The following is a 27,839-nucleotide window of genomic DNA, read 5'->3' as shown; positions in this document are numbered from 1 at the left end:
ACAGTAGTAGGTAAGTGTACCCTAACGTCGGAAAGTATATTTCAGGTAATCATGAATTCAATGAATAGTTGGCTCGATCGGAGTTGGCTGAACAGACAACCTACTCAGTCGTTAGTATCATTATCCTCATTCTCAATACTTTAAAATATATTTCCAATGAGATGCATTTGCTTGCTTTCAGGAGACCGACAGCAAAATTACCAGGTACACCTATGCGAAGTACGCCATATTCCATTGAGAGACAAAAATATAGATATGGGTAAGTCTGGTTTTGTCTCAGCTTCAACTACAAGTTAAATTGGTTGCAAAGTTGGAGAAAGCATTGCTTGTTTGAACTTGTGTGAAATTTTGCAGCCGAAATTTTTGTCATAAACTGCAGAATGTTAGAAGAAGGGTGATGTTAGAAGAAAGCTACACGACTGTAGAATAAATTCACAGCCAAATTTTTCAAATAGTGCTCTAACCGCTGCATAATTGTCATTTTTCAACATTCGGCAGCCTGGACAGGCTTATCCCAAATAGCACAAATGCAATCATCAAACAGAAAACTGATATTCTATTTTTAGGATATCCGAGTCTCCGTCGGTTAAGTTGAATCGGTGGAGTAAAACTTTTGGAGGAATTACCAAGATGAAGTCATCTCTAAACAAATCAATATTCAGTGACAAACCTTTCCTCAAGTCATCAATATTCGAAAAACAGTGTAGTGTGAAAATCAATCCTCCCAAAAAGTCTTTGCTGAGGTAAGTAGAGCACAAGTCTTCCCATTTTTAATAGTTCCCATGAAGTTCTACTATAAACTGCAGTTATTCGGTTTCAGTTACTCAATGAACATCAACAGGTCGACCTCAAATTTAACAGACATGTCCTCACCGAACAGGGACGTGATATCAACATTAAAGGCTTTCGACAACAGCAAGCCCTCAAAGAGAACTTGTTCAGAATTAAACGAAATCTTCGATTTATCAGGCAGCGTTAAAAAGAGGTGAGATCTTTTTAAATGAAATTTGCTTGCTGGTACCTAAATAGATTAAGTTAATTTAATTGTACGAGCTACGATAATTCGAATTTGAGGAATCTAAGCATTAATAAAATTGTAATAAAGGATATAGCCGTTATCGTTCATTGTTCTATTTTGTTTTGCCGCCTAGGAGAAAAATGAATGCACCCATAACCGATTCTAAAGCACAAACAGATGAAAGCCCCGAATCAGATCCAGCAGCTGCAACGATTACATCAGTAAATAACAAAAGCTTCTGGAGAGATGCCGCTTTGTTAGCTTCTCTCAGCACGTCAAGACAGTGGCTAACTGAGGTTTGTTAATAGTTTTTAGATTCTCAAATAGGTAGCGTTCGTAGAAACTTATCTCTGTTCTCATTTTGTCCAATTTTGAATAACAAATCACAGAATGGATTCTTAGGCCTATTTGGGGTCCAAGATAAGCTCTATTAACATAATTTGAAGGCCTGTCAGGATTATATAAAGCGCTCCGCTGCATGTTCATCCGATGCTGCTAGATGGGTTATGTTTCCTTTTCTCCATGAGGTCTATGGGTATCGTAATGCAAGGATTCATAATGTTGATGACTTTGTAAGATACTAAGCTAACCAATGTTGGTGCAGCAGAACTCATTGTTAATTGCTCTTGAACGAAGTTCATAGCAATTATTGTAAACGTGTGTTTTTTATGCAAAATTTTCACTGGACGGTTTTGACTTCTCGAGTGATCTAGAATTCCCTCTCAATCACAATTTCAAGCAGCTGAACTCAATTGGCGTCAATTTAATACTAAAAGTCAAATAAAAAGTGCGCCGAAACTGGTGCCATTTTTCACTTTAAATTTTAATAGTGGTATATGTTATTCTCTAATGCGTTTATTTGAAGCCCACTATTGAACTTCTTAGTCCCATTTAGTCTCCCTCCCCCGACTGAATCAGGCTGCAATTGATTAGAGCTCTCACTGGTCGTTCGAGAGCAATTCTTCCGACGTTTAGTCGGTTATGTTTTTTAATAGCCGCCCTCATCTTCTCAGCCGGCTATTATAGCGCTCCTACTTAATAGCCGCCCTCATCTTCTCAGCCGGCAATTATAGCGCTCCTATTTTTTCTACAATTCAAAGAATTTGAATTCTATTGGGGCGTTGTCTTTTTTTTGCAATTCAAAGAATTTGAATTGTATTGAAGCGCTGTCTTTTTTTAAAAAAAAATCTGTTCACACATTTTCATGATTTTTGAAGTCAAATAGGAGAAGTGATTTTGGTCACGCCGAAACAGGAAGTGGAGCAAAAAATCGGGTGGTTTTGCGAAATTTTTTTGCTCTGAGTTTAAAGTAGAGTGAGAAAACGGTGTTTGAACAAAAATTCGCTTTTTCGCTAGTAGTTTTTTCGTTCACGTGCGGCAATTTCTTTGATTTTTCCTGTTTTTTCGATTTTTTGGATCGGATTTTTTTCTAAATATTTTTCCCAATCCATTCATAGTCCGTTTTAGGTCTTGTTTTCTCTTTAGTCTATGAAATTTCTTTGAATATCTACGTCAGCACATGTCCTGCTATGTTTTTTTACTTTGTCGAACAAAAAAATGTTTCGCTTTACCTCATTTTGCCGCTTTTTCAACATTTTGCGTGAAATCTGTTTTAATTTTCTAGGCTAGTTTTTCTCTTCTCTCATTCTGGCAAAGCTGAATTTGAATATCAGTTGCTTAGCAAAGCAATTAGAAATGAGCATAATGAGTATAAAACATTAAAGTCAGAAATTGAAAGGGGATAAACCCATAAAGCCCAATTTTAGATGCCCGCTATTTGAAAGTCGTTCCTATGAGTCTTAGTTACCATCTCTAATGCGTATTGGTTTTGATCAACTACGAAACGCCATCAAATTAAATCGGACTTAAAAAATGTCTTTGTACAAAAATCTTTTTTTTTCAATCTCTTCTATTCTTTCAATCCCAATCATTCTTATTGGAATCAACGGCGGCTATTTTCCGCCAATCTGCCAGATATGTTTTTTTTTCACTTCGTCTAAAAAACTATTTTTCGCTTTACCTCATTTTGCCACTTTTTCAACATTTTGCGTGAAATCCTTTTGTTTTCTCTAGGCTAGTTACTCTCTTCTCTCATTCTGCTAAAAGTGATATTTAACATCAGTTGCTCAGCAAAGCAATTCAAAATGAATAGAGTCTGTATAAAAAAATTGAAGTCAGAATTAGAAACGGGATCAACCCATAAAGCCCAATATTAGATGCCCGCTATTTGAACGTCGTTCCTGTAAGTCTTAGTTACCATCTCTAATGCTTATTGGTATTGATAGTAGCCCTTGTAGCCTCTCTCTAAGAAACAGAAGTATGTTCAACTACGAAATGCCATCAAAATAAGTCGGACTTAAAATTGTTTTTGTACGAAAATCTTTTTCAACATCTTCTATTCTCTCAATCCCAATCATGCTTATTGGAATCAACGGCGGCTATTTTCCTCCAATCTGCCAGATATGTTTTTTTTCACTTCGTCTAAAAAAAATTTTTCGCTTTACCTCATTTTGCCGCTTTTTCAACATTTTGCGTGAAATCCTTTTGACTTCTCTTGGCTAGTTTCTCTCTTCTCTCATTCTGCTAAACGTGATTTTGAACATCAGTTGCTTAGCAAAGCAATTCAAATTGAACAGAGTCTGTATAAAAAATTTAAGTCAGAATCAGAAACTGGATAAACCCATGAAGTCCAATTTTAGATGCCCGATATTTGAAAGTCGTTCTTATGAGTCTTAGTTACCATCTCTAATGCGTATTGGTTTTGATCAACTACGAAACGCCATCAAATTTAATCGGACTTAAAAAATGTTTTTGTACAAAAATTTTTTTTTCAATATCTATTCTTTCAATCCCAATCATGCTTATTGGAATCAACGGCGGCTATTTTCCGCCAATCTGCCTGATATGTTTTTTTTTCACTTCGTCTAAAAAACTATTTTTCGTTTTACCTCATTTTGCCGCTTTTTCAACATTTTGCGTGAAATCCTTTTGTTTTCTCTAGAATAGTTACTCTCTTCTCTCATTCTGCTAAAAGTGATTTTTAACATCAGTTGCTCAGCGAAGCAATTCAAAATGAATAGAGTCTGTATAAAAAATTGAAGTCAGAATTAGAAACGGGATCAACCCATAAAGCCCAATTTTAGATGCCCGCTATTTGAACGTCGTTCCTGTAAGTCTTAGTTACCATCTCTAATGCTTATTGGTATTGATAGTAGCCCTTGTAGCCTCTCTCTAAGAAACAGAAGTATGTTCAACTACGAAATGCCATCAAAATAAGTCGGACTTAAAATTGTTTTTGTACGAAAATCTTTTTTTTCAACATCTTCTATTCTTTCAATCCCAATCATGCTAATTGGAATCAACGGCGGCTATTTTCCGCCAATCTGCCAGATATGTTTTTTTCCACTTCGTTTAACAAAAAATTTTTCGCTTTACCCCATTTTGCCGCTTTTTCAACATTTTGCGTCAAATGCTTTTGACTTCTCTTGGTTAGTTTCTCTCTTCTCTCATTCTGCTAAACGTGATTTTGAACATCAGTTGCTCAGCAAAGCAATTCAAATTGAACAGTCTGTATAAAAAATTGAAGTCAGAATTAGAAACGGGATAAACCCATAAAGCCCAATTTTAGATGCCCGCTATTTGAACGTCGTTCCTGTAAGTTTTAGTTACCATCTCTAATGCTTATTGGTATTGATAGTAGCCCTTGTAGCCTCTCTCTAAGAAACAGAAGTATGTTCAACTACGAAATGCCATCAAATTAAGTCGGACTTAAAATTGTTTTTGTACGAAAATCTTTTTTTTCAACATCTTCTATTCTTTCAATCCCAATCATGCTAATTGGAATCAACGGCGGCTATTTTCCGCCAATCTGCCAGATATGTTTTTTTTTCACTTCGTCTAACAAAAATTTTTTCGCTTTAGCTCATTTTGCCGCTTTTTCAACATTTTTGCTTGAAATCCTTTTGACTTCTGTTGGCTAGTTTCTCTCTTCTCTCATTCTGCTAAACGTGATTTTGAACATCAGTTGCTCGGCAAAGCAATTCAAATTGAACAGTCTGTATAAAAAAATGAAGTCAGAATTAGAAACAGGATAAACACATAAAGATCCACTATAGATGCCCGCTATTTGAACGTCGTTCCTGTAAGTCTTAGTTACCATCTCTAATGCTTATTGGTATTGATATTAGCTCTTGTAGCTTCTCTCTAAGAAACAGAAGTATGTTCAACTACGAAATTCCATCAAAATAAATCGGACTTAAAATTGTTTTTGTACGAAAATCTTTTATTTTCAACATCGTCTATTCTTTCAATCCCAATCATGCATATTGGAATCAACGGCGGCTATTTTCCTCCAATCTGCCAGATATGTTTTTTTTCACTTCGTCTAACAAAAAATTTTTCGCTTTACCTCATTTTGCCGCTTTTTCAACATTTTGCGTGAAATCCTTTTGACTTCTCTTGGCTAGTTTCTCTCTTCTCTCATTCTGCTAAACGTGATTTTGAACATCAGTTGCTTAGCAAAGCAATTCAAATTGAACAGAGTCTGTATAAAAAATTTAAGTCAGAATCAGAAACTGGATAAACCCATGAAGTCCAATTTTAGATGCCCGCTATTTGAAAGTCGTTCCTATGAGTCTTAGTTACCATCTCTTAATGCGTATTGGTTTTGATAGTAGCCCCTGTATCCTCTCTCTAAGAAACAGAAGTATGTTCAACTACGAAATGACATCAAAATAAATTGGACTTTAAAAATGTTTTTGTACAAAAATCTTTTTTTTCAATATCTTCTATTCTTTCAATCCCAATCATGCTTATTGGAATCAAGGGCGGCTATTTTCCGTCATTGTGCCGGGTATGTTTTTTTTTCACTTTGTAGAATAAAAATGTTTCGCTTTACCTCATTTTGCGGCTTTTTCTACATTTCGCGTGAAATCCTTTTGTTTTCTCTAGGCTAGTTTCTCTCTTCTCTCATTCTGCTAAAAGTGATTTTGAACATCAGTTGCTCAGCAAAGCAATTCAAAATGAACAGAGTCTGTATAAAAAAATAGAAGTCAATTAGAAACTGGATAAACCCATAAAGCCCAATTTCAGATGCCCACTATTTGAACGTCGTTCCTATTAGTCTTAGTTGCCAACCTTAATGCTTATTGGCATTGATAGTAGCCGCTGTAGCCTCTCTCTAAGAAACAGAAGTATGTTGAACTACGAAATGCCATCAAAATAAATTGGATTTAAAAATGTTTTTGTACAATCTTTTTTTTCAACATCTATTCTTTCAATCCCAACCATGCTTATTGGAATCAACGGCGGCTATTTTCCGGCAATCTGCTATATATGTTTTTTTTTACTTCGTCGAACAAAAAGTTTTTCGCTTTACCTCAATTCGCCGCTTTTTCTACATTTTGCGTGAAATCCTTTTGACTTCTCTTGGCTAGTTTCTCTCTTCTCTCATTCTGCTAAACGTGACTTTGAACATCAGTTGCTCAGCAAAGCAATTCAAATTGAACAGAGTCTGTATAAAAAATTTAAGTCAGAATCAGAAACTGGATAAACCCATGAAGTCCAATTTTAGATGCCCTCTATTTGAAAGTCGTTCCTATGAATCTTAGTTACCATCTCTTAATGCGTATTGGTTTTGATAGTAGCCCCTGTAGCCTCTCTCTAAAAACAGAAGTATGTTCAACTACGAAACGCCATCAAAATAAATCGGACTTAAAAAATGTTTTTTTTACAAAAATCTTTTTTTTTCAATATCTTCTATTCTTTCAATCCCAATCATGCTTATTGGAATCAACGGCGGCTATTTTCCTCCAATCTGCCAGATATGTTTTTTTTCACTTCGTCTAACAAAAAATTTTTCGCTTTACCTCATTTTGCCGCTTTTTCTACATTTTGCGTGAAATCCTTTTGTTTTCTCTAGGCGAGTTTCTCTCTTCTCTCATTCTGCTAAAAGTGATTTTTAACATCAGTTGCTCAGCAAAGCAATTCAAATTGAACAGAGTCTGTATAAAAAATTTAAGTCAGAATCAGAAACTGGATAAACCCATGAAGTCCAATTTTAGATGCCCGCTATTTGAAAGTCGTTCCTATGAGTCTTAGTTACTATCTCTTAATGCGTATTGGTTTTGATAGTAGCCCCTGTAGCCTCTCTCCAAAAACAGAAGTATGTTCAACTACGAAACGCCATCAAAATAAATCGGACTTAAAAAATGTTTTTGTACAAAAATCTTTTTTTTTTCAATATCTTCTATTCTTTCAATCCCAATCATGCTTATTGGAATCAACGGCGGCTATTTTCCTCCAATCTGCCAGATATGTTTTTTTTTCACTTCGTCTAACAAAAAATTTTTCGCTTTACCTCATTTTCCGCTTTTTCAACATTTTGCGTGAAATCCTTTTGACTTCTCTTGGCTAGTTTCTCTCTTCTCTCATTCTGCTAAAAGTGATTTTTAACATCAGTTGCTCAGCAAAGCAATTCAAATTGAACAGAGTCTGTATAAAAAATTTAAGTCAGAATCAGAAACTGGATAAACCCATGAAGTCCAATTTTAGATGCCCTCTATTTGAAAGTCGTTCCTATGAGTCTTAGTTACCATCTCTTAATGCGTATTTGTTTTGATAGTAGCCCCTGTAGCCTCTCTCTAAAAACAGAAGTATGTTCAACTACGAAACGCCATCAAAATAAATCGGACTTAAAAAATGTTTTTGTACAAAAATTTTTTTTTTTCAATATCTATTCTTTCAATCCCAATCATGCTTATTGGAATCAACGGCGGCTATTTTCCTCCAATCTGCCAGATATGTTTTTTTTTCACTTCGTCTAACAAAAAATTTTTCGCTTTACCTCATTTTCCGCTTTTTCAACATTTTGCGTGAAATCCTTTTGACTTCTCTTGGCTAGTTTCTCTCTTCTCTCATTCTGCTAAAAGTGATTTTTAACATCAGTTGCTCAGCAAAGCAATTCAAATTGAACAGAGTCTGTATAAAAAATTTAAGTCAGAATCAGAAACTGGATAAACCCATGAAGTCCAATTTTAGATGCCCGCTATTTGAAAGTCGTTCCTATGAGTCTTAGTTACCATCTCTTAATGCGTATTGGTTTTGATAGTAGCCCCTGTAGCCTCTCTCTAAAAACAGAAGTATGTTCAACTACGAAACGCCATCAAAATAAATCGGACTTAAAAAATGTTTTTGTACAAAAATCTTTTTTTTTTCAATATCTTCTATTCTTTCAATCCCAATCATGCTTATTGGAATCAACGGCGGCTATTTTCCTCCAATCTGCCAGATATGTTTTTTTTTCACTTCGTCTAACAAAAAATTTTTCGCTTTACCTCATTTTCCGCTTTTTCAACATTTTGCGTGAAATCCTTTTGACTTCTCTTGGCTAGTTTCTCTCTTCTCTCATTCTGCTAAACGTGATTTTGAACATCAGATGCTTAGCAAAGCAATTCAAATTGAACAGAGTCTGTATAAAAAATTTAAGTCAGAATCAGAAACTGGATAAACCCATGAAGTCCAATTTTAGATGCCCGCTATTTGAAAGTCGTTCCTATGAGTCTTAGTTACCATCTCTTAATGCGTATTGGTTTTGATAGAAGCCCCTGTAGCCTCTCTCTAAAAACAGAAGTATGTTCAACTACGAAACGCCATCAAAATAAATCGGACTTAAAAAATGTTTTTGTACAAAAATCTTTTTTTTTCAATATCTTCTATTCTTTCAATCCCAATCATGCTTATTGGAATCAACGGCGGCTATTTTCCGGCAATCTGCTATATATGTTTTTTTTTCACTTCGTCGAACAAAAAGTTTTTCGCTTTACCTCAATTCGCCGCTTTTTCTACCATTTTGCGTGAAATCCTTTTGACTTCTCTTGGCTAGTTTCTCTCTTCTCTCATTCTGCTAAACGTGATTTTGAACATCAGTTGCTCAGCAAAGCAATTCAAATTGAACAGAGTCTGTATAAAAAATTTAAGTCAGAATTAGAAACGGGATAAACCCATAAAGCAGAATTTCAGATGCCCGCTATTTGAACGTCGTTCCTGTAAGTCTTAGTTACCATCTCAATGCTTATTGGTATTGATAGTAGCCCTTGTAGCCTCTCTCTAAGAAACAAGTATGTTCAACTACGAAATGCCATCAAAATAAATCGGACTTAAAATTGTTTTTGTACGAAAATCTTTTTTTTCAACTTCTATTCTTTCAATCCCAATCATGCTTATTGGAATAAACGGCGGTTGTTTTCCGCCAATCTGACAGATCTGTTTTTTTTTACTTCGTCTAACAAAAATTTTCCGCTTTACCTCATTTTCTCGCTTTTTCAACATTTTTCGTGAAATCCTTTTGTTTTCTCTAGGCTAGTTTCTTCTCTCATTCTGCTAAACGTGATTTTGAACTTCAGTTGCTCAGCGAAGCAATTCAAAATGAACAGTCTGTATAAAAAAATTGAAGTCAATTAGAAACGGGATAAACCCATAAAGCCCAATTTTAGATGCCCACTATTTGAACGTCGTTCCTATAAGTCTTAGTTACCAACCTTAATGCTTATTGGTGTTGATAGTAGCCCCTGTAGCCTCTTTCTAAGAAACAGAAGTATGTTGAACTACGATTGCCATCAAAATAAATCGGACTTAAAAATGTTTTTGTACAATCTTTTTTTTTCAACATCTATTCTTTCAATCCCAAGCATGCTTATTGGAATCAACGGCGGCTATTTTCCGGCAATCTGCCAGATATGTTTTTTTTTCACTTCGTCGAACAAAAAATTTTTCGCTTTACCTCATTTTGCCGCTTTTTCTACCTTTTGCGTGAAATCCTTTTGTTTTCTCTAGGCTAGTTTCTCTCTTCTCTCATTCTGCTAAAAGTGATTTTTAACATCAGTTGCTCAGCAAAGCAATTCAAAATGAACAGAGTCTGTATAAAAAATTGAAGTCAGAATTATAAACAGGATAAACCCATGAAGCCCAATTTTAGTTTCCCGCTATTTGAAAGTCGTTCCTGTGAGTCTTAGTTACCATCTCTTAATGCGTATTGGTTTTGGTTGTAGCCCCTGTAGCCTCTCTATAAAAACAGAAGTATGTTCAACTACGAAACGCCATCAAAATAAATCGGACTTAAAAAATGTTTTTGTACAAAAATCTTATTTTTCAATATCTTCTATTCTTTTAATCCCAATCATGCTTATTGGAATCAACGGCAGCTATTTTCTGGCAATCTGCCGGGTATGTTTTTTTCATTTTGTAGAACAAAAATGTTTCGCTTTACCTCATTTTGCCGCTTTCTCAACATTTTGCGTGGAATCCTTTTGTTTTCTCTAGGCAAGTTTCTCTCTTCTCTCATTCTGCTAAAAGTGATTTTTAACATCAGTTGCTCAGCAAAGCAATTCAAAATGAACAGAGTCTGTATAAAAAATTGAAGTCAGAATTAGAAACGGGATAAACCCATAAAGCCCAATTTTAGATGCCCGCTATTTGAACGTCATTCCTGTAAGTCTTAGTTACCATCTCTAATGCTTATTGGTATTGACAGTAGCCCTTGTAGCCTCTCTGTAAGAAACAGAAGTATGTTCAACTACGAAATGCCATCAAAATAAGTTGGACTTAAAAAATGTTTTTGTACAAAAATCTTTTTTTTTCAATATCTATTCTTTCAATCCCAATCATGCTTATTCGAATCAATGGCGGCTTTTTTCCGGCAATCTGCCGGTTATGTTTTTTTCACTTCGTTGAACAAAAAATGTTTTGCTTTACCTTTTTTGCCGCTTTTTCAACATTTTGCGTGAAATCTTTTTGGCTTTTCTAGGCTAGTTTCTTCTCTCATTATGCTAAAAGTGATTTTGAACATCAGTTGCTCAGCAAATCAATTCAAAATGAACAGAGTCTGTATAAAAATTTGAAGTGAATTAAACGGGGTAAACCCATAAAGCCCAATTTTAAATGCCCACTATTTGAAAGTTGTTCTTATAAGTCTTAGTTAACATCCTTAATGCTTATTGGTATTGATAGTAGCCCCTGTAGCCTCTCTCTAAGAAACAGAAGTAGGTTCAACTACGAAATGCCATCATAATAAATCGGACTTAAAATTGTTTTTGTACGAAAATCTTTTTTTTTTCAACATCTATTCTTTCAATCCAATCATGCTTATTGGAATCAACGGCGGCTATTTTCCTCCAATCTGCCAGATATGTTTTTTTTTCACTTCGTCTAACAAAAAATTTTTCGCTTTACCTCATTTTGCCGCTTTTTCAACATTTTGCGTGAAATCCTTTTGACTTCTCTTGGCTAGTTTCTCTCTTCTCTCATTCTGCTAAACGTGATTTTGAACATCAGTTGCTTAGCAAAGCAATTCAAATTGAACAGAGTCTGATAAAAAATTCAAGTCAGAATCAGAAACTGGATAAACCCATGAAGTCCAATTTTAGATGCCCGCTATTTTAAAGTCGTTCCTATGAGTCTTAGTTACCATCTCTTAATGCGTATTGGTTTTGATAGTAGCCCATGTAGCCTCTCTCTAAAAACAGAAGTATGTTCAACTACGAAACGCCATCAAAATAAATCGGACTTAAAAAAAGTTTTTGTACAAAAATCTTTTTCTGCTAAAAGTGATTTTGAACATCAGTTGCTCAGCAAAGCAATTCAAAATGAACAGAGTCTGTATAAAAAAATAGAAGTCAATTAGAAACTGGATAAACCCATAAAGCCCAATTTCAGATGCCCACTATTTGAACGTCGTTCCTATTAGTCTTAGTTGCCCACCTTAATGCTTATTGGTTTTGGTTGTAGCCCCTGTAGCCTCTCTATAAAAACAGAAGTATGTTCAACTACGAAACGCCATCAAAATAAATCGGACTTAAAAAATGTTTTTGTACAAAAATCTTTTTTTTTCAATATCTTCTATTCTTTCAATCCCAATCATGCTTATTGGAATCAACGGCATCTATTTTCTGGCAATCTGCCGGGTATGTTTTACCATTTTGTAGAACAAAAATGTTTCGCTTTACCTCATTTTGCCGCTTTCTCAACATTTTGCGTGAAATCCTTTTGACTTCTCTTGGCTAGTTTCTCTCTTCTCTCATTCTGCTAAACGTGATTTTGAACATCAGTTGCTTAGCAAAGCAATTCAAAATGAACAGAGTCTGTATAAAAAAATAGAAGTCAATTAGAAACTGGATAAACCCATAAAACCCAATTTCAGATGCCCACTATTTGAACGTCGTTCCTTTTAGTCTTAGTTGCCAACCTTAATGCTTTTTGGCTTTGATAGTAGCCCCTGTAGCCTCTCTCTAAGAAACAGAAGTATGTTGAACTACGAAATGCCATCAAAATAAATCGGATTTAAAAATGTTTTTGTACAATCTTTTTTTTTCAACATCTTCTATTCTTTCAATCCCAATCATGCTTATTGGAATCAACGGCGGCTATTTTCCGGCAATCTGCTATATATGTTTTTTTTTCACTTCGTCGAACAAAAAGTTTTTTGCTTTACCTCATTTTGTTGCTTTTTCAACATTTTTCGTGAAATCCTTTTGTTTTCTCTAGGCTAGTTTCTCTCTTCTCTCATTCTGCTAAACGTGATTTTGAACATCAGTTGCTCAGCGAAGCAATTCAAATTGAACAGAGTCTGTATAAAAAATTTAAGTCAGAATTAGAAACGGGATAAACCCATAAAGCCGAATTTCAGATGCCCGCTATTTGAACGTCGTTCCTGTAAGTCTTAGTTACCATCTCCAATGCTTATTGGTATTGATAGTAGCCCTTGTAGCCTCTCTCTAAGAAACAAGTATGTTCAACTACGAAATGCCATCAAAATAAATCGGACTTAAAATTGTTTTTGTTCGAAAATCTTTTTTTTTCAACATCTTTTCTTTCAATCCCAATCATGCTTATTGGAATAAACGGCGGTTATTTTCCGCCAATCTGACAGATCTGTTTTTTTTACTTCGTCTAACAAAAAATTTTTTGCTTTACCTCATTTTGTCGCTGTTTCAACATTTTTCGTGAAATCCTTTTGTTTTCTCTAGGCTAGTTTCTCTCTTCTCTCATTCTGCTAAACGTAATTTTGAACATCAGTTGCTCAGCGAAGCAATTCAAAATGAACAGTCTGTATAAAAAAATTGAAGTCAATTAGAAACTGGATAAACCCATAAAGCCCAATTTCAGATGCCCACTATTTGAACGTCGTTCCTATTAGTCTTAGTTGCCCACCTTAATGCTTATTGGTTTTGGTTGTAGCCCCTGTAGCCTCTCTATAAAAACAGAAGTATGTTCAACTACGAAACGCCATCAAAATAAATCGGACTTAAAAAAAGTTTTTGTACAAAAATCTTTTTCTGCTAAAAGTGATTTTGAACATCAGTTGCTCAGCAAAGCAATTCAAAATGAACAGAGTCTGTATAAAAAAATAGAAGTCAATTAGAAACTGGATAAACCCATAAAGCCCAATTTTAGATGCCCACTATTTGAACGCCGTTCCTATAAGTCTTAGTTACCAACCTTAATTCTTATTGGTATTGATAGTAGCCCCTGTAGCCTCTCTCTAAGAAACAGAAGTATGTTGAACTACGATTGCCATCAAAATAAATCGGACTTAAAAATGTTTTTGTACACTCTTTTTTTTCAACATCTATTCTTTCAATCCCAAGCATGCTTATTGGAATCAACGGAGGCTATTTTCCGGCAATCTGCCAGATATGTTTTTTTTTCACTTCGTCGAACAAAAAATTTTTCGCTTTACCTCATTTTGCCGCTTTTTCTACATTTTGCGTGAAATCCTTTTGTTTTCTCTAGGCAAGTTGCTCTCTTCTCTCATTCTGCTAAAAGTGATTTTTAACATCAGTTGCTCAGCAAAGCAATTCAAAATGAACAGAGTCTGTGTAAAAAATTGAAGTCAGAATTAGAAACGGGATGAAACCATAAAGCCCAATTTTAGTTTCCCGCTATTTGAAAGTTGTTCCTATGAGTCTTAGTTACCATCTCTTAATGCGTATTGGTTTTGGTTGTAGCCCCTGTAGACTCTCTATAAAAACAGAAGTATGTTCAACTACGAAACGCCATCAAAATAAATCGGACTTAAAAAATGTTTTCGTACAAAAATCTTTTTTTTAATATCTTCTATTCTTTCAATCCCAATCATGCTTATTGGAATCAACGGCGGCTATTTTCTGGCAATCTGCCGGTTATGTTTTTTTTTCACTTCGTTGAACAAAAAATGTTTTGCTTTACCTCATTTTGCCGCTTTCTCAACATTTTGCGTGAAATCCTTTTGTTTTCTCTAGGCAAGTTGCTCTCTTCTCTCATTCTGCTAAAAGTGATTTTTAACTTCAGTTGCTCAGCAAAGCAATTCAAAATGAACAGAGTCTGTATAAAAAATTGAAGTCAGAATTAGAAACGGGATAAACCCATTAAGCCCAATTTTAGGTGCCTGCTATTTGAACGTCGTTCCTGTAAGTCTTAGTTACCATCTCTAACGCTTATTGGTATTGATAGTAGCCCTTGTAGCCTCTTTGTAAGAAACAGAAGTATGTTCAACTACGAAATGCCATCAAAATAAGTTGGACTTAAAAAATGTTTTTGTACAAATTTTTATTTCAATATCTATTTTTTCAATCCCAATCATGCTTATTCGAATCAATGGCGGCTTTTTTCCGGCAATCTGCCGGTTATGTTTTTTTCACTTCGTTGAACAAAAAATGTTTTGCTTTACCTCTTTTTGGCGCTTTTTCAACATTTTGCGTGAAATCTTTTTGGCTTTTCTTGGCTAGTTTCTTCTTTCATTATGCTAAAAGTGATTTTGAACATCAGTTGCTCAGCAAATCAATTCAAAATGAACAGAGTCTGTATAAAAATTTGAATTGAATTAGAAACGGGGTAAACCCATAAAGCCCAATTTTAATTGCCCACTATTTGAACGTTGTTCTTATAAGTCTTAGTTACCATCCTTAATGCTTATTGGTATTGATAGTAGCCCCGGTAGCCTCTCTCTGAGAAACAGAAGTAGGTTCAACTACGAAATGCCATCATAATAATTCGGACTTAAAAATGTTTTTGTATTGTACAAAAATCTTTTTTTTCAACATCTATTCTTTCAATCCCAAGCATGCTTATTGGAATCAACGGCGGCTTTTTTCCGGCAATCTGCCAGATATGTTTTTTTTCACTTCGTCGAACAAGAAATTTTTCGCTTTACCTCATTTTGCCGCTTTTTCTACATTTTGCGTGAAATCCTTTTGTTTTCTCTAGGCTAGTTTCTCTCTTCTCTCATTCTGCTAAAAGTGATTTTTAACATCAGTTGCTCAGCAAAGCAATTCAAAATGAACAGAGTCTGTATAAAAAATTGAAGTCAGAATTAGAAACGGGATAAACCGAAAAAGCCCAATTTTAGTTTCCCGCTATTTGAAAGTCGTTCCTATGAGTCTTAGTTACCATCTCTTAATGCGTATTGGTTTTGATTGTAGCCCCTGTAGCCTCTCTATAAAAACAGAAGTATGTTCAACTACGAAACGCCATCAAAATAAATCGGACTTAAAAAATGTTTTTGTACAAAAATCTTTTTTTTTCAATATCTCCTATTCTTTCAATCCCAATCATGCTCATTGGAATCAACGGCGGCTGTTTTCTGGCAATCTGCCGGGTATGTTTTTTTCATTTTGTAGAACAAAAATGTTTCGCTTTACCTCATTTTGCCGCTTTCTCAACATTTTGCGTGAAATCCTTTTGTTTTCTCTAGGCTAGTTTCTCTCTTCTCTCATTCTGCTAAAAATGATTTTTAACATCAGTTGCTCAGCAAAGCAATTCAAAATGAACAGAGTCTGTATAAAAATTGAAGTCAGATTTAGAAACGGGATAAACCCATAAAGCCCAATTTTAGATGCCCGCTATTTGAACGTCGTTCCTGTAAGTCTTAGTTACCATCTCTAATGCTTATTGGTATTGATAGTAGCCCTTGTAGCCTCTCTGTAAGAAACAGAAGTATGTTCAACTACGAAATGCCATCAAAATAAGTTGGACTTAAAAAATGTTTTTGTACAAAAATCTTTTTTTTTCAATATCTATTCTTTCAATCCCAATCATGCTTATTCGAATCAATGGCGGCTTTTTTCCGGCAATCTGCCGGTTATGTTTTTTTTTCACTTCGTTGAACAAAATGTTTTGCTTTACCTCTTTTTGCCGCTTTTTCAACATTTTGCGTGAAATTTTTTTGGCTTTTCTAGGCTAGTTTCTTCTCTCATTATGCTAAAAGTGATTTTGAACATCAGTTGCTCAGCAAATCAATTCAAAATGAACAGAGTCTGTATAAAAATTTGAAGTGAATTAGAAACGGGGTAAACCCATTAAGCCCAATTTTAAATGCCCACTATTTGAACGTTGTTCTTATAAGTCTTAGTTACCATCCTTAATGCTTATTGGTATTGATAGTAGCCCCTGTAGCCTCTCTCTAAGAAACAGAAGTAGGTTCAACTACGAAATGCCATCATAATAATTCGGACTTAAAAATGTTTTTGTATTGTACAAAAATCTTGTTTTTTCAACATCTATTCTTTCAATCCCAAGCATGCTTATTGGAATCAACGGCGGCTTTTTTCCGGCAATCTGCCAGATATGTTTTTTTTTCACTTCGTCGAACAAAAAGTTTTTCGCTTTACCTCATTTTGCCGCTTTTTCTACATTTTGCGTGAAATCCTTTTGTTTTCTCTAGGCTAGTTTCTCTCTTCTCTCATTCTGCTAAAAGTGATTTTTAACATCAGTTGCTCAGCAAAGCAATTCAAAATGAACAGAGTCTGTATAAAAAATTGAAGTCAGAATTAGAAACGGGATAAACCCAAAAAGCCCAATTTTAGTTTCCAGCTATTTGAAAGTCGTTCCTATGAGTCTTAGTTACCATCTCTTAATGCGTATTGGTTTCGATTGTAGCCCCTGTAGCCTCTCTATGTAAACAGAAGTATGTTCAACTACGAAACGCCATCAAAATAAATCGGACTTAAAAAATGTTTTTGTACCAAAATCTTTTTTTTTCAATATCTTCTATTCTTTCAATCCCAATCATGCTTATTGGAATCAACGGCGGCTATTTTCTGGCAATCTGCCGGGTATGTTTTTTTCATTTTGTAGAACAAAAATGTTTCGCTTTACCTCATTTTGCCGCTTTCTCAACATTTTGCGTGAAATCCTTTTGTTTTCTCTAGGCTAGTTTCTCTCTTCTCTCATTCTGCTAAAAATGATTTTTAACATCAGTTGCTCAGCAAAGCAATTCAAAATGAACAGAGTCTGTATAAAAATTGAAGTCAGAATTAGAAACGGGATAAACCCATAAAGCCCAATTTTAGATGCCCTCTATTTGAACGTCGTTCCTGTAAGTCTTAGTTACCATCTCTAATGCTTATTGGTATTGATAGTAGCCCTTGTAGCCTCTCTGTAAGAAACAGAAGTCTGTTCAACTACGAAATGCCATCAAAATAGGTTGGACTTAAAAAATGTTTTTGTACAAAAATCTTTTTTTTTCAATATCTATTCTTTCAATCCCAATCATGCTTATTCGAATCAATGGCGGCTTTTTTCCGGCAATCTGCCGGTTATGTTTTTTTTTCACTTCGTTGAACAAAAAATATTTTGCTTTACCTCTTTGCCGCTTTTTCAACATTTTGCGTGAAATCCTTTTGTTTTCTCTAGGCTAGTTTCTTCTCTCATTCTGCTAAACGTGATTTTGAACTTCAGTTGCTCAGCGAAGCAATTCAAAATGAACAGTCTGTATAAAAATTTGAAGTGATTTAGAAACGGGGTAAACCCATAAAGCCCAACTTTAAATGCCCACTATTTGAACGTTGTTCTTATAAGTCTTAGTTACCATCCTTAACGCTTATTGGTATTGATAGTAGCCCCTGTAGCCTCTCTCTAGGAAACAGAAGTAGGTTCAACTACGAAATGCCATCATAATAAATCGGACTTCAAAATGTTTTTGTATTGTACAAAAATCTTTTTATTTCAACATTCTTTGAATCGCAATCATGCTTATTGGAATCAACGGCGGCTATTTTCCGGCAATCTGCCAGATATGTTTTTTTTTCACTTCGTTGAACAAAAAATTTTTCGCTTTACCTCATTTTGCCGCTTTTTCAACATTTTGCGTGAAAACCTTTTGACTTCTCTAGGCTAGTTTCTTCTCTCATTATGCTAAAAGTGATTTTGAACATCAGTTGCTCAGCAAAGCAATTCAAAATGAACAGAGTCTGTATAAAAAATTGAAGTCAATTAGAAACGGGATAAACCCATAAAGCCCAATTTTAAATGCCCACTATTTGAACGTTGTTCGTATAAGTCTTAGTTGCCATCCTTAATGCTTATTGGTATTGATAGTAGCCTCTCTCTAAGAAACAAAAGTGGGTTCAACTACGAAATGCATCATAATAAATCGGACTTCAAAATGTTTTTTTTTACAATACTCTTTTTTTTCAACATCTTTTCTTTCAATACCAATCATGCTTATTCGAATCAATGGCGGCTTTTTTCCGGCAATCTGCCGGTTATGTTTTTTTTTCACTTCGTTGAACAAAAAATGTTTTGCTTTACCTCTTTTTGCCGCTTTTTCAACATTTTGCGTAAAATCTTTTTGGCTTTTCTAGGCTAGTTTCTTCTCTCATTATGCTAAAAGTGATTTTTAACATCAGTTGCTCAGCAAAGTAATTCAAATTGAACAGAGTCTGTATAAAAAATTGAAGTCAGAATTAGAAACGGTTGAAACCCATGAAGTCCAATTTTAGATGCCCGCTATTTGAACGTCGTTCCTATAAGTCTTAGTTACCATATCTAATGCTTATTGGTATTGATAGTAGCCCTTGTAGCCTCTCTCTAAGAAACAGAAGTATGTTCAACTACGAAATGCCATCAAAATAAATCGGACTTAAAATTGTTTTTGTACGAAAATCTTTTTTTTTCAACATCGTCTATTCTTTCAATCCCAATCATGCATATTGGAATCAACGGCGGCTTTTTTCCGCCAATCTGCCAGATATGTTTTTTTCACTTCGTCTAACAAAAATTTTTTCGCTTTAGCTCATTTTGCCGCTTTTTCAACATTTTTGCTTGAAATCCTTTTGACTTCTGTTGGCTAGTTTCTCTCTTCTCTCATTCTGCTAAACGTGATTTTGAACATCAGTTGCTCGGCAAAGCAATTCAAATTGAACAGTCTGTATAAAAAAATGAAGTCAGAATTAGAAACAGGATAAACACATAAAGACCCACTATAGATGCCCGCTATTTCAACGTCGTTCCTGTAATTCTTAGTTACCATCTCTAATGCTTATTGGTATTGATATTAGCCCCTGTAGCATCTCTCTAAGAAACAGAAGTATGTTCAACTACGAAATGACATCAAAATAAATTGGACTTAAAAATTGTTTTTGTACAAAAATTTTCTTTTTTTTCCAAACATGTCAAGTAATAATATAACCGAACGGTTAAAGTTTACATGCCTTCAGAATAATCAGGAATTTAACTGTACACACTCAGGTCCTCAAATTTTAGTTCAAAGTTTTCGTAAGGGGGTGCTTCTTTACGTTCTTTCCCCAATTACGCAAATGTTCAAATCGCTGCAAAATGATCCCTCATCATAATCCGAGTTTTCCATGCATCCGAACTGTCGCTTGATTTTCAATATCTTCTATTCTTTCAATCCCAATCATGCGTATTGGAATCAACGGCGTCTGTTTTCCGGCAATCTGCCGGGTATGTTTGTTCTTACGGTCTTACTAAAACTGAAATTTTTCTGGGTAAATACTCCGTGGAAAAGATTTTCTACAAATTTGTAGTTTATCGTTTTTCAGGAAATGAACAAGACTATCTCAGCTGGCTACAACTCGGACTTTATTGGACAGGACGGAGCGCTAACAGCAGCTTCGAGATGCACCACCCCAGATTCCGTCCCAGGAAGTGATTTGTCAAACAGCTCTACCTTCCAGAAAAGCGCCCTCTCCAATTCCCTCGGAGGAGTTGACAGCAGGCCTCCGTCTCTGATGAACTACCCTCTCGGAAGTCAGGGTGGTTATGGCACAGGTTCTCATCACAGTCAGCCCCAGTCATTGTCAAGTGCAAGTTTCATTACCGCACCCTACTATGTGCAGCCTGTCAAGGTGATCTTGAGGGAAGTGTCTACGAATACAGAAAGCGACTGGAACAGCAGTAACTCTTCAGAAAAACAAAAGGTTGGCTTTTTTGCTGATAGTCGTTAATTGTCATAAAAAATTAGGTAACTTGGAGAGTGTCGGCTTTGTGGCGTTTTTAATCGTGATCCTAATTGTGATTATTTCAGCGAAAGTTCTATGAAGGCGATTCTCTAATATGAAGTACCCTGCTTCGTATGCCAGTATTCGGGCAACGGTTGTTGTTTTTTTTGTATTGATCTAAGTCGAGTGCGTGCATTGTAAACTGTTGTTCAACGGCTTTCCTGCCGCCCCAGTTAATCAATGGATGCTATAAGTTGCATAGTTGCTAGTCGAAAAATTGGATAACCATTTGGTTTATAAGCTCACTTGTATCAAAATTGCAGATTGTATGATAGACCTTTAATGTGAAATGAAAGGTGTGATTTAAGGTGGGCCAGTTCAGCAAGAAGGACATTGAGAGAGACAGAGAGATAGAAGAGGCAAGAGTGCGACGTCTGATGGGATTGGACGAGGAGGAGGAGCAGGAGTCCACAACTGGTTAGATAAAGATTTATTAATAGCCGCGAAGCGATAGCAAGGCTATTATTGGTCTCTTCGTGGTTTTTACTACTTGAATAAGAGCTATGATGATCTTCGGTTTTACGACTCGAGGATATTGGTGGAGCCTTTTTTACGACTTTGATCAATTTGGTCACGCCGAAACAGGAAGTGGAGCGAAAAAGTGGGTGGTTTTAGAAGAAGAAGATTTATTTATCCATCTCATGCTTATTAACAATACGCTGGCAAAAACAACAATATTTACAGATGGAGGGGACAAACAACGAGTCACTGTGAACTTCTTTTCAGTTGGCCCAGGCGGTAGATCAAGAACTCATGAAGCAAATTTTACACAGCTTATGTAGTAGAAACGGAAAATTATTTATCAACACAATCAAATATTACTAATTAAGCAGAAACTTGCTATAATGCTAGAATCATTGAATCAAGCTCAGCAGCATTTTGAACACCTTTACATACGTAATATCAAAATGTTTAATGAGGAAAGGATAAACTTAATGATTGCTGTAAATTGCCTTCCTTAATCTTTTAAAGAACTTAGTTCTTTAAGTTTATCAAAATATTAGTCCTTCGCTGTTTTTTTATGCGATTTTTTGTAATACTGATTTTTCGTTTAAACAGTTTTCGTTTGGCCAACAATTTGTTTTGGCTTTTTGTCTTAGAGAAGGCTTTTTGAGAAGTGGGATAAACTGGTGAAGACCCAGGGCATCACTTCAGGGCTGGCTAATGAGACAGGCTAGTGCCTATTTAATTCTTCTTTTTTACCTAAATTTTAATTCCTCTCGTAGAGAAGCAATTTTTGTAAACGTGGTTTTTTATGCAAAATTTTTGCGTGACCGTTTTGACTTTTCGGGTGACGCCCTTGACTTTTTGCGTTTTGCCTGATCTAAAATTCCCTCTCAATCACAATTTCAAGGAGCTGAACGCAATTAGTGGCAATTTAATACTCAAAGTTAAATGAAAAGTACGCCGAAACTGGTGCCATTTTTCACTTTAAATCTTAATAGTGGTATATTTTAACCTCTAATGGTGTTATTTGAAGCCCACTATTGAACTTCTTAGTCCCATTTCGCCCCTCCCCACCCCCGACTGAAGCAGCCTGCAATTGATTTGAGCTCCCACTAGTCGTTCGAGAGCAATTCTTCCGACGTTTAGTCGGTTATGTTTTAATACTGTGTTCTAATCACTGTTAACGCTATTCTAATCGAGTATTAGAAAGTTTTATTTTCATTCGATTGCAGTTCTTGTCGCACCACTTCGTCTCAAAAAGGACATGTCCAATGGAATTTTTCCTAAAGATTAGGTTAGCTCATTTAATGTTTTCATTCGATTGCTATTAGTTAGACATTTTGACAATGTGTTTTTCATAAATTAATAAGTTTTTTCGTGCCCGAATTTGTTGTTTTTGTCTTGTCCTTTAGTCGCATTAAGACATGTCCAATAGGGTTTTTAATAAGGCAAAAGTTAATTTTTTTAATGTGATCAGTTTATCGTTAATTTTTTGCGACTTCGGAGATATTTAAAAAAAAACATTGTTTTTTGAAATTTTCCCGTATTTGTTCTGTTTGGCACTGCAAGTAATGAAAGCAGTCGCAATTTCCTACGTCTAATCAATTTATTAATTTTGTTTCAAATTCTAAATGTTCTTGCTTTGAATTCGGTATGCGATTATTTTTTAGTTTTAAAAAAATTATGAATCAGCATTGCTGACAATCAACTATGCCCTGTGCGAATGAGCATATTAGTGGTTGTCGATAAGTCTGATGTTCTATGTTGTTACAGGTGCTAGTGAGAACACGCTTACCCTTGGAACCAACAATTCCTTCAAACCTGCTCCTGCAGTAACTTCAGTCACCAAATCAACTTCACAACCCAACACAGCATCCGGCATAACTTTTACACCCAGCGCCTCGTTTTCCTCAAAAGCCCCGACTGAACAGAAAGCTTCGGAAAGTTCTGAAAAGACGGTTAGCTCGGGACAAACAATGATGTCATCGGTGGCTGGCAAAATTGCAGCTCCAAGTGTGGTCAACAATTTGCTTACTCAAAATGTAGCGTTTGGAATGTCAAAGGAGGGAAGTAGCGTTGCTGCCGTTTCCGCCTCCAAATCTGCGCCAGTTTCTGCAACAGCAGCCGAAGTCAAGAAGCCGAATTTCAGTTTTACTACTCCAGCAGCAAACATCACCTCAGACCTTGCAAAAAGCACATCATCTTCGCTATTTGGAAACATGAGTTTTAATTCCTCAGTTGTTCCTCCTAAATTGAGTGCTGCTCCCAGTATGTTCAATTTGGCTCCAAAACCAACTGAAACCGTGGCCCCAAATACAAAAAGCGAAACGTCAATCACAGCACCCACAACAGTACCTTCATTTTCTTTGGGTACTCAACCAATTGGTTCTTTAGTACATCCAAGTTCCGGTGGTACTATGGCTACTTTTAAATTCGGGGTTCAGAAATGCGAGCAATCAGATCTCCCTAAATCGACTGCGCAAAGTACTTTTTCTTTTGCACCCGGAATGACAAACAGCCAGAAATCGGATAGCCAGACTGTTTTGAGCACCACAGCAACCGTTTCGATTGCACCCACCTTGCCCAACTTCAAGTTCAGCCCTTCAACTTCAGCAGCAAAGTCTGTAAGCTTTGCTACGTTTGCAGCAAGCTCAACGGAGAAAACAGAAACCCCCAAAATGGCGACGTTCTCATTCTCAGCGCCCTCAAATACAGCACCGAGTAGCATACCGTCATTCGTGGCGCCCAGCGCTACAACAGCGGCCGTTACCAGCAACATTTTTGGAACTCCAAATATTGCAACCTCGTCATCATTGCCAACACTGGCTTCTAACCTGTTTGGTCAACCTCCTAAGAGTTCAACAATATCTCTCGGACCTCAGTCATCAGCAGCAATTGCCGGAAGCTCCCTATTTAGTCAGGTTTTAAGCGCTCAGCCGGGTAGCACAACAGCGACTATTACAACACCCTCAATTTTTGGAACTGGATCAGTTTCTTCCGCGGGTGCAGCTCCTTTTGCTAATATTTCGTTTACTCAAACACCAGTTAAAACTGACGCTAACTCTCAGCCAGCTGCAAATACAGTGTCCAGTCTTTTTGGAGCTCCAAAATCAGTTACTAATGCCACAACTGCAGCAGTTGCGCCAATCTTTGGATCTGGGTTCAATTCTGCGTCGTCGCAGCAAAACCCAACAAGCTCTGGTTCTGTAAGTTTTGGCGGACAATCTATGTTCGGCGGAGTTAATACGACATCTCAGCAACCTGCAAGTCAAGCCACAAGCGGAATGTTTAAGTTTGGAAACACTGCATCTAATGCGCCAGTGTCAAGCACCACATTTACCTTCGGAGGCAATAACTTGACTTCACAAAGTACAGCTAGTAACTCAATGTTTGGGTCTGGCTCCACCACTACAAATGCTTTCCCCAATTTTCAAATCAAGACTTCCCAGGCTGCAATTGCGACACCGTTTGGAGGAGCTGCGACCGCAGGATCTCAGGTATCCAGCATTTTTGGATCCTCAGCTACTAACTCGACCTCTGGTGGCACGTCTGGAGCGGCGCCAAACATCTTCGGGTCAAATCCGATAACTAGTAACGCGACTGTTCCCGCGTTTGGTGCGCAAACCAACATATTTGGATCTGGAACTTCCACTGCTAAGCCGACTGCTCCTTTATTTGGCACAGGGGCTGCAACGGCTTCGTTCCCCAATACGACAGCTCCCCAAACCAATAGTGGATCCCTATTTGGAAACGGATCAGCTGTTAGCTCACAGCCTGCACCTGTTTTTGGACAAGGTAAGATCTGATCGAGCTCTGAATACGAACTTTTGACAGATCAAACTGGTTTTTTAAGCCTAATTACTAAGCTGAGAACAAGGATTTATTTTAGAACCTGAGCAAGGCAAGTGTACACCAGGTTTAATTCACTCATGGACGGGCAATTTGTTGTCAAATAATGTTCCACTTGGCAGTTTAGTAAGCTAAGCAGTAAATTAAGCCTGTTGTTTGAATACAATACGGGGGTTTTGATAACAGCCATCATCTTCTCAGCCGGCTATTATTGCGGGCCTATTTTGACTAGAACAGGAGAATTGGTGAAGTCTTTTTATAGGTAAATTTGGAGTGTCTTTTAAACATGAAGTGAAACGCGTGAAAAAGTGTTTACATCAAATTGCTGAAGAAGTCTGGAGAGTAAAGAGGAGAGTGGTTTTCGTTTTCGAGAGAGCGAGAAAAGGTGTGACAAAGTTTTCGTTGAGCAAGCAAATTTTTTTTCGATTATGGGTGGCTTTTTCAAGCCAATTTTTTAATAGATTTGGGCAGCCTTCCAAGGGCTATTCATCAAGCGCATCAAGGGCGACGATTTTCCGGCAATCTGCCGGCTATGTTTAGTTTTTGAGCCCAAATGGTTTTTTTGTTGGATGGGTGTTTTCCAAATTTAATACAGATCTTTTGCAAGCCATAATTCTTTGTATGTGTGTTTTGTGCAATATTTTTGGTAATACAAACTCACACAACAAAAATGATAGAGGTTTTTACAATTTTCTGAACTTTAAATTTTTAACGGCTCGATGTTGGTTATCTGGAGAGTTTGTAGAGACAAGTGAATGATTTGAAGATATTAATTTCACAAAAGTTAGTGACTTTTTAATAGGTTTTGCAATATCAGTTTTTTTCAGTTTTGTCATTTTTAGGGTTTTTCGTTCTTCAAAATTTGCAAATTTATAGTCTAAAGGTATTAATGTCTCGGATTAAAATGTCTCATTAAAATTTGCGATTCTCTATTTTTTGAAATTATTTTTGTGTTATTTGCTCCGTAGGGGCCAATAAAACATATCCAAAGGTTGTCTAGTTAGTGGGTATCTATAGAAGGATAAAAATGGTCATTAAGTATATTAGGTTCAGGAATTTTAGCATTGCCTATTTTCTCTCTTGAATTTAGTGGGTTTGGCTGCCATTGTTCAATTGATCTAGTGTCAGGTACAGTATTTTTTTTTAGTTTTTCAGTCAATACTGTGGATTCTGTTTCTGGAATTGTTTTTTCAATTCGCTTTAGCATTCGATCAAGTTTTACATATATCTTGGCTGCCATGTTTGACCCCTAACTTACCTCACTCAATGTTTCAACTGAATAGATTATATATTTTTCTTCATGGGTACGCCATGTAGTGAATAAGGCAAGATCAGTAGAGCAAAATCGAAAGAAAAGGGATAAAGTCGATCTTTAAATCATAGTGCATTAGGTTATCAAAGTTCATGAGAGCGATTGCTAGCAGGCATTATCAAACGAAGTTTGAAGCAATTCTATTAATCCTTCAGTCTTTTTTGCGTTTTTTGTTAGACCGATTTGTTGTCTGACCCCTTTTGACTTTTGATCCTCAATAACGGATAAATATGTAATACCCGGGGCATTAAGTTCTCTTAGAGTCTTTTCTAGACTTATAGAATGCGATTTACCCAAAATGTTTCGGAGACATAAATTCATGGTGTGAAGGGCGGTCCTTAAATTTGACCCCCACTCACGCCACCGCTTTAACCCAGCCCCGCGTCGCCCCACGGCCCATCAATTAATCTAAAGCTAGCATCCTTATACCATAGGTCGGTACTGATGAAGTTAGCCCCTCGCCAGTTGTTTAAAAGCAATTATTCCGACGTTAGTTGGTTTTATTTTCTGACTTTCAATCCCTAATTTCCGAGCCATTTTCTGACAATTTGCCAGCTATGTTCTTTACATTATTTCAAGAGATAAGGTCAACTGAGTGTTTGTACTCTAATTGAAGGTTATCTGAGAGCAGCTAATAGAAGCAACAATGATTAATACATATTCTTATTCAAAATATCATATCAGCAATTAATAAAAAACGGAGGTCTCTTTCAATCATTGTAGTAATTTTTTGTTCTTTTCAGCATCAGCGCCAACATCATCTTCAGCAAACGGGCCTTCCTTCGTATTTGGGCAGCCTGGAACTGCTGGTAATCAAACTGCTCCTGCTTTCAACTTTGGTCAGTATTAGTTTCATTCAAACGGGGGTTACTCACACGTTTATTCGTAAAAGTATTTTGTGAAAACATTTTCGATAAAGGCAACTAAACTAACCTTAAATCTTTCTGATAATGAATTAACCTGCTATTTTTCGTCCTATTTCTTTAAGTAACACAGATGATGTAACTGCACAATACTGAAAAACTCCGTGTTTGAAAAAAAATTAAGATTCATCTTAAATCAGTATTAACTTAAATTATAAACGCCAAATTTTCGATGAAAAATATCCAACGTTGATACTGGAGTATGAAAATTGATCTGAGTCACAGAGCTGTATTATGTATGAGTTACGTCTCACAACTGTAATGTCCTTCCTCGGGGCTCTTTCTCTTTTTGGTGCGTTGCAACTTTAAATTGTTATCATATATCGGTAGAATGTTTTGTAAGGATTCCTTTGTACTAGAGGCTGCTCGGAGTTATTGCTTTAAATTAAATACAACTAAACTTGATTAAATAGGAATGTCTGTCATTTAAATTTCAGCTATGAATAGACACTTTGACAAATTTATGCTTAAACTTTTGATGTTTCTTGCAGGCGGAGGCTCCCAAAGCAATATGACGTTTGGATCCGGAGCTCAGAATGGAACTTCGGCAGTTGCATCCCCGGCACAACAACCTGGAATGGTCGCCACCGCTCCTGGCGCCTTTTCAGTGGGAATCAACCCCAACGACTCCTCCCTTCCGAACCGGAGAATCAGAACTGCCAGCCGGAAGACGAAAGCTGGATCTCGAAAATAATCAAAACCCCAAATTGACAAAGATATTATACAATCAGTTTAGTGAAGATATTGGTTGTAGAAATAACTGGTCTTTCTTATAATAGACCAGCTTAGTGGCCATGTAAACTATACCGCCCCCGCCCCCCCCCACCATTACCGTAAATATGCAATAACGAGGGGGGTTATAATTGGGAGGACTGAAAATAAGAATGTCATTTATACGAGTACTGCCTGATTCCTTTTTGTACAATCTGCTGCGTTCTATCTGTATATTAGACTAGTGATTTTTAACATACCGAGTTAACTAAAACGAGACTTACAGACCACATAGATTCAAATTA

The 27,839-nt window shown here is 36.3% G+C and overlaps 1 protein-coding gene across 1 annotated transcript; it reads left to right on the top strand.

Annotated features, from left to right (window-relative positions):
- Positions 1-19: 19 nt before the first annotated feature.
- On the top strand, positions 20-27,839 carry LOC142335922 (uncharacterized). The gene is made up of 10 exons (XM_075384308.1): positions 20-110; positions 182-259; positions 567-743; positions 821-985; positions 1,152-1,314; positions 19,834-20,211; positions 20,601-20,709; positions 22,513-24,534; positions 26,644-26,739; positions 27,315-27,839. Exons 1-10 carry the CDS (start codon positions 52-54, stop codon positions 27,515-27,517), a joined length of 3,450 nt encoding a protein of 1,149 aa, XP_075240423.1. The 5' UTR covers positions 20-51; the 3' UTR covers positions 27,518-27,839.

The sequence above is a fragment of the Convolutriloba macropyga genome, chromosome 3, assembly GCF_964194025.1.
Source record: "Convolutriloba macropyga chromosome 3, txConMacr16.3, whole genome shotgun sequence".
Lineage (NCBI taxonomy): Eukaryota > Metazoa > Xenacoelomorpha > Acoela > Convolutidae > Convolutriloba > Convolutriloba macropyga.
The sequence above is the reverse complement of the archived record's forward strand: the minus strand, read 5'-3'. Positions and strand labels throughout refer to the sequence as shown.

Bases quoted from the DNA above. Each gene is read 5' to 3' on its own strand.
- LOC142335922 (XM_075384308.1), top strand. From the start codon at position 52: ATGAATTCAATGAATAGTTGGCTCGATCGGAGTTGGCTGAACAGACAA. The intron at 744-820 runs GTAAGTAGAGCA...ATTCGGTTTCAG, and splicing joins CCCAAAAAGTCTTTGCTGAG to TTACTCAATGAACATCAACA. The intron at 1,315-19,833 runs GTTTGTTAATAG...ATCGTTTTTCAG, and splicing joins CAAGACAGTGGCTAACTGAG to GAAATGAACAAGACTATCTC.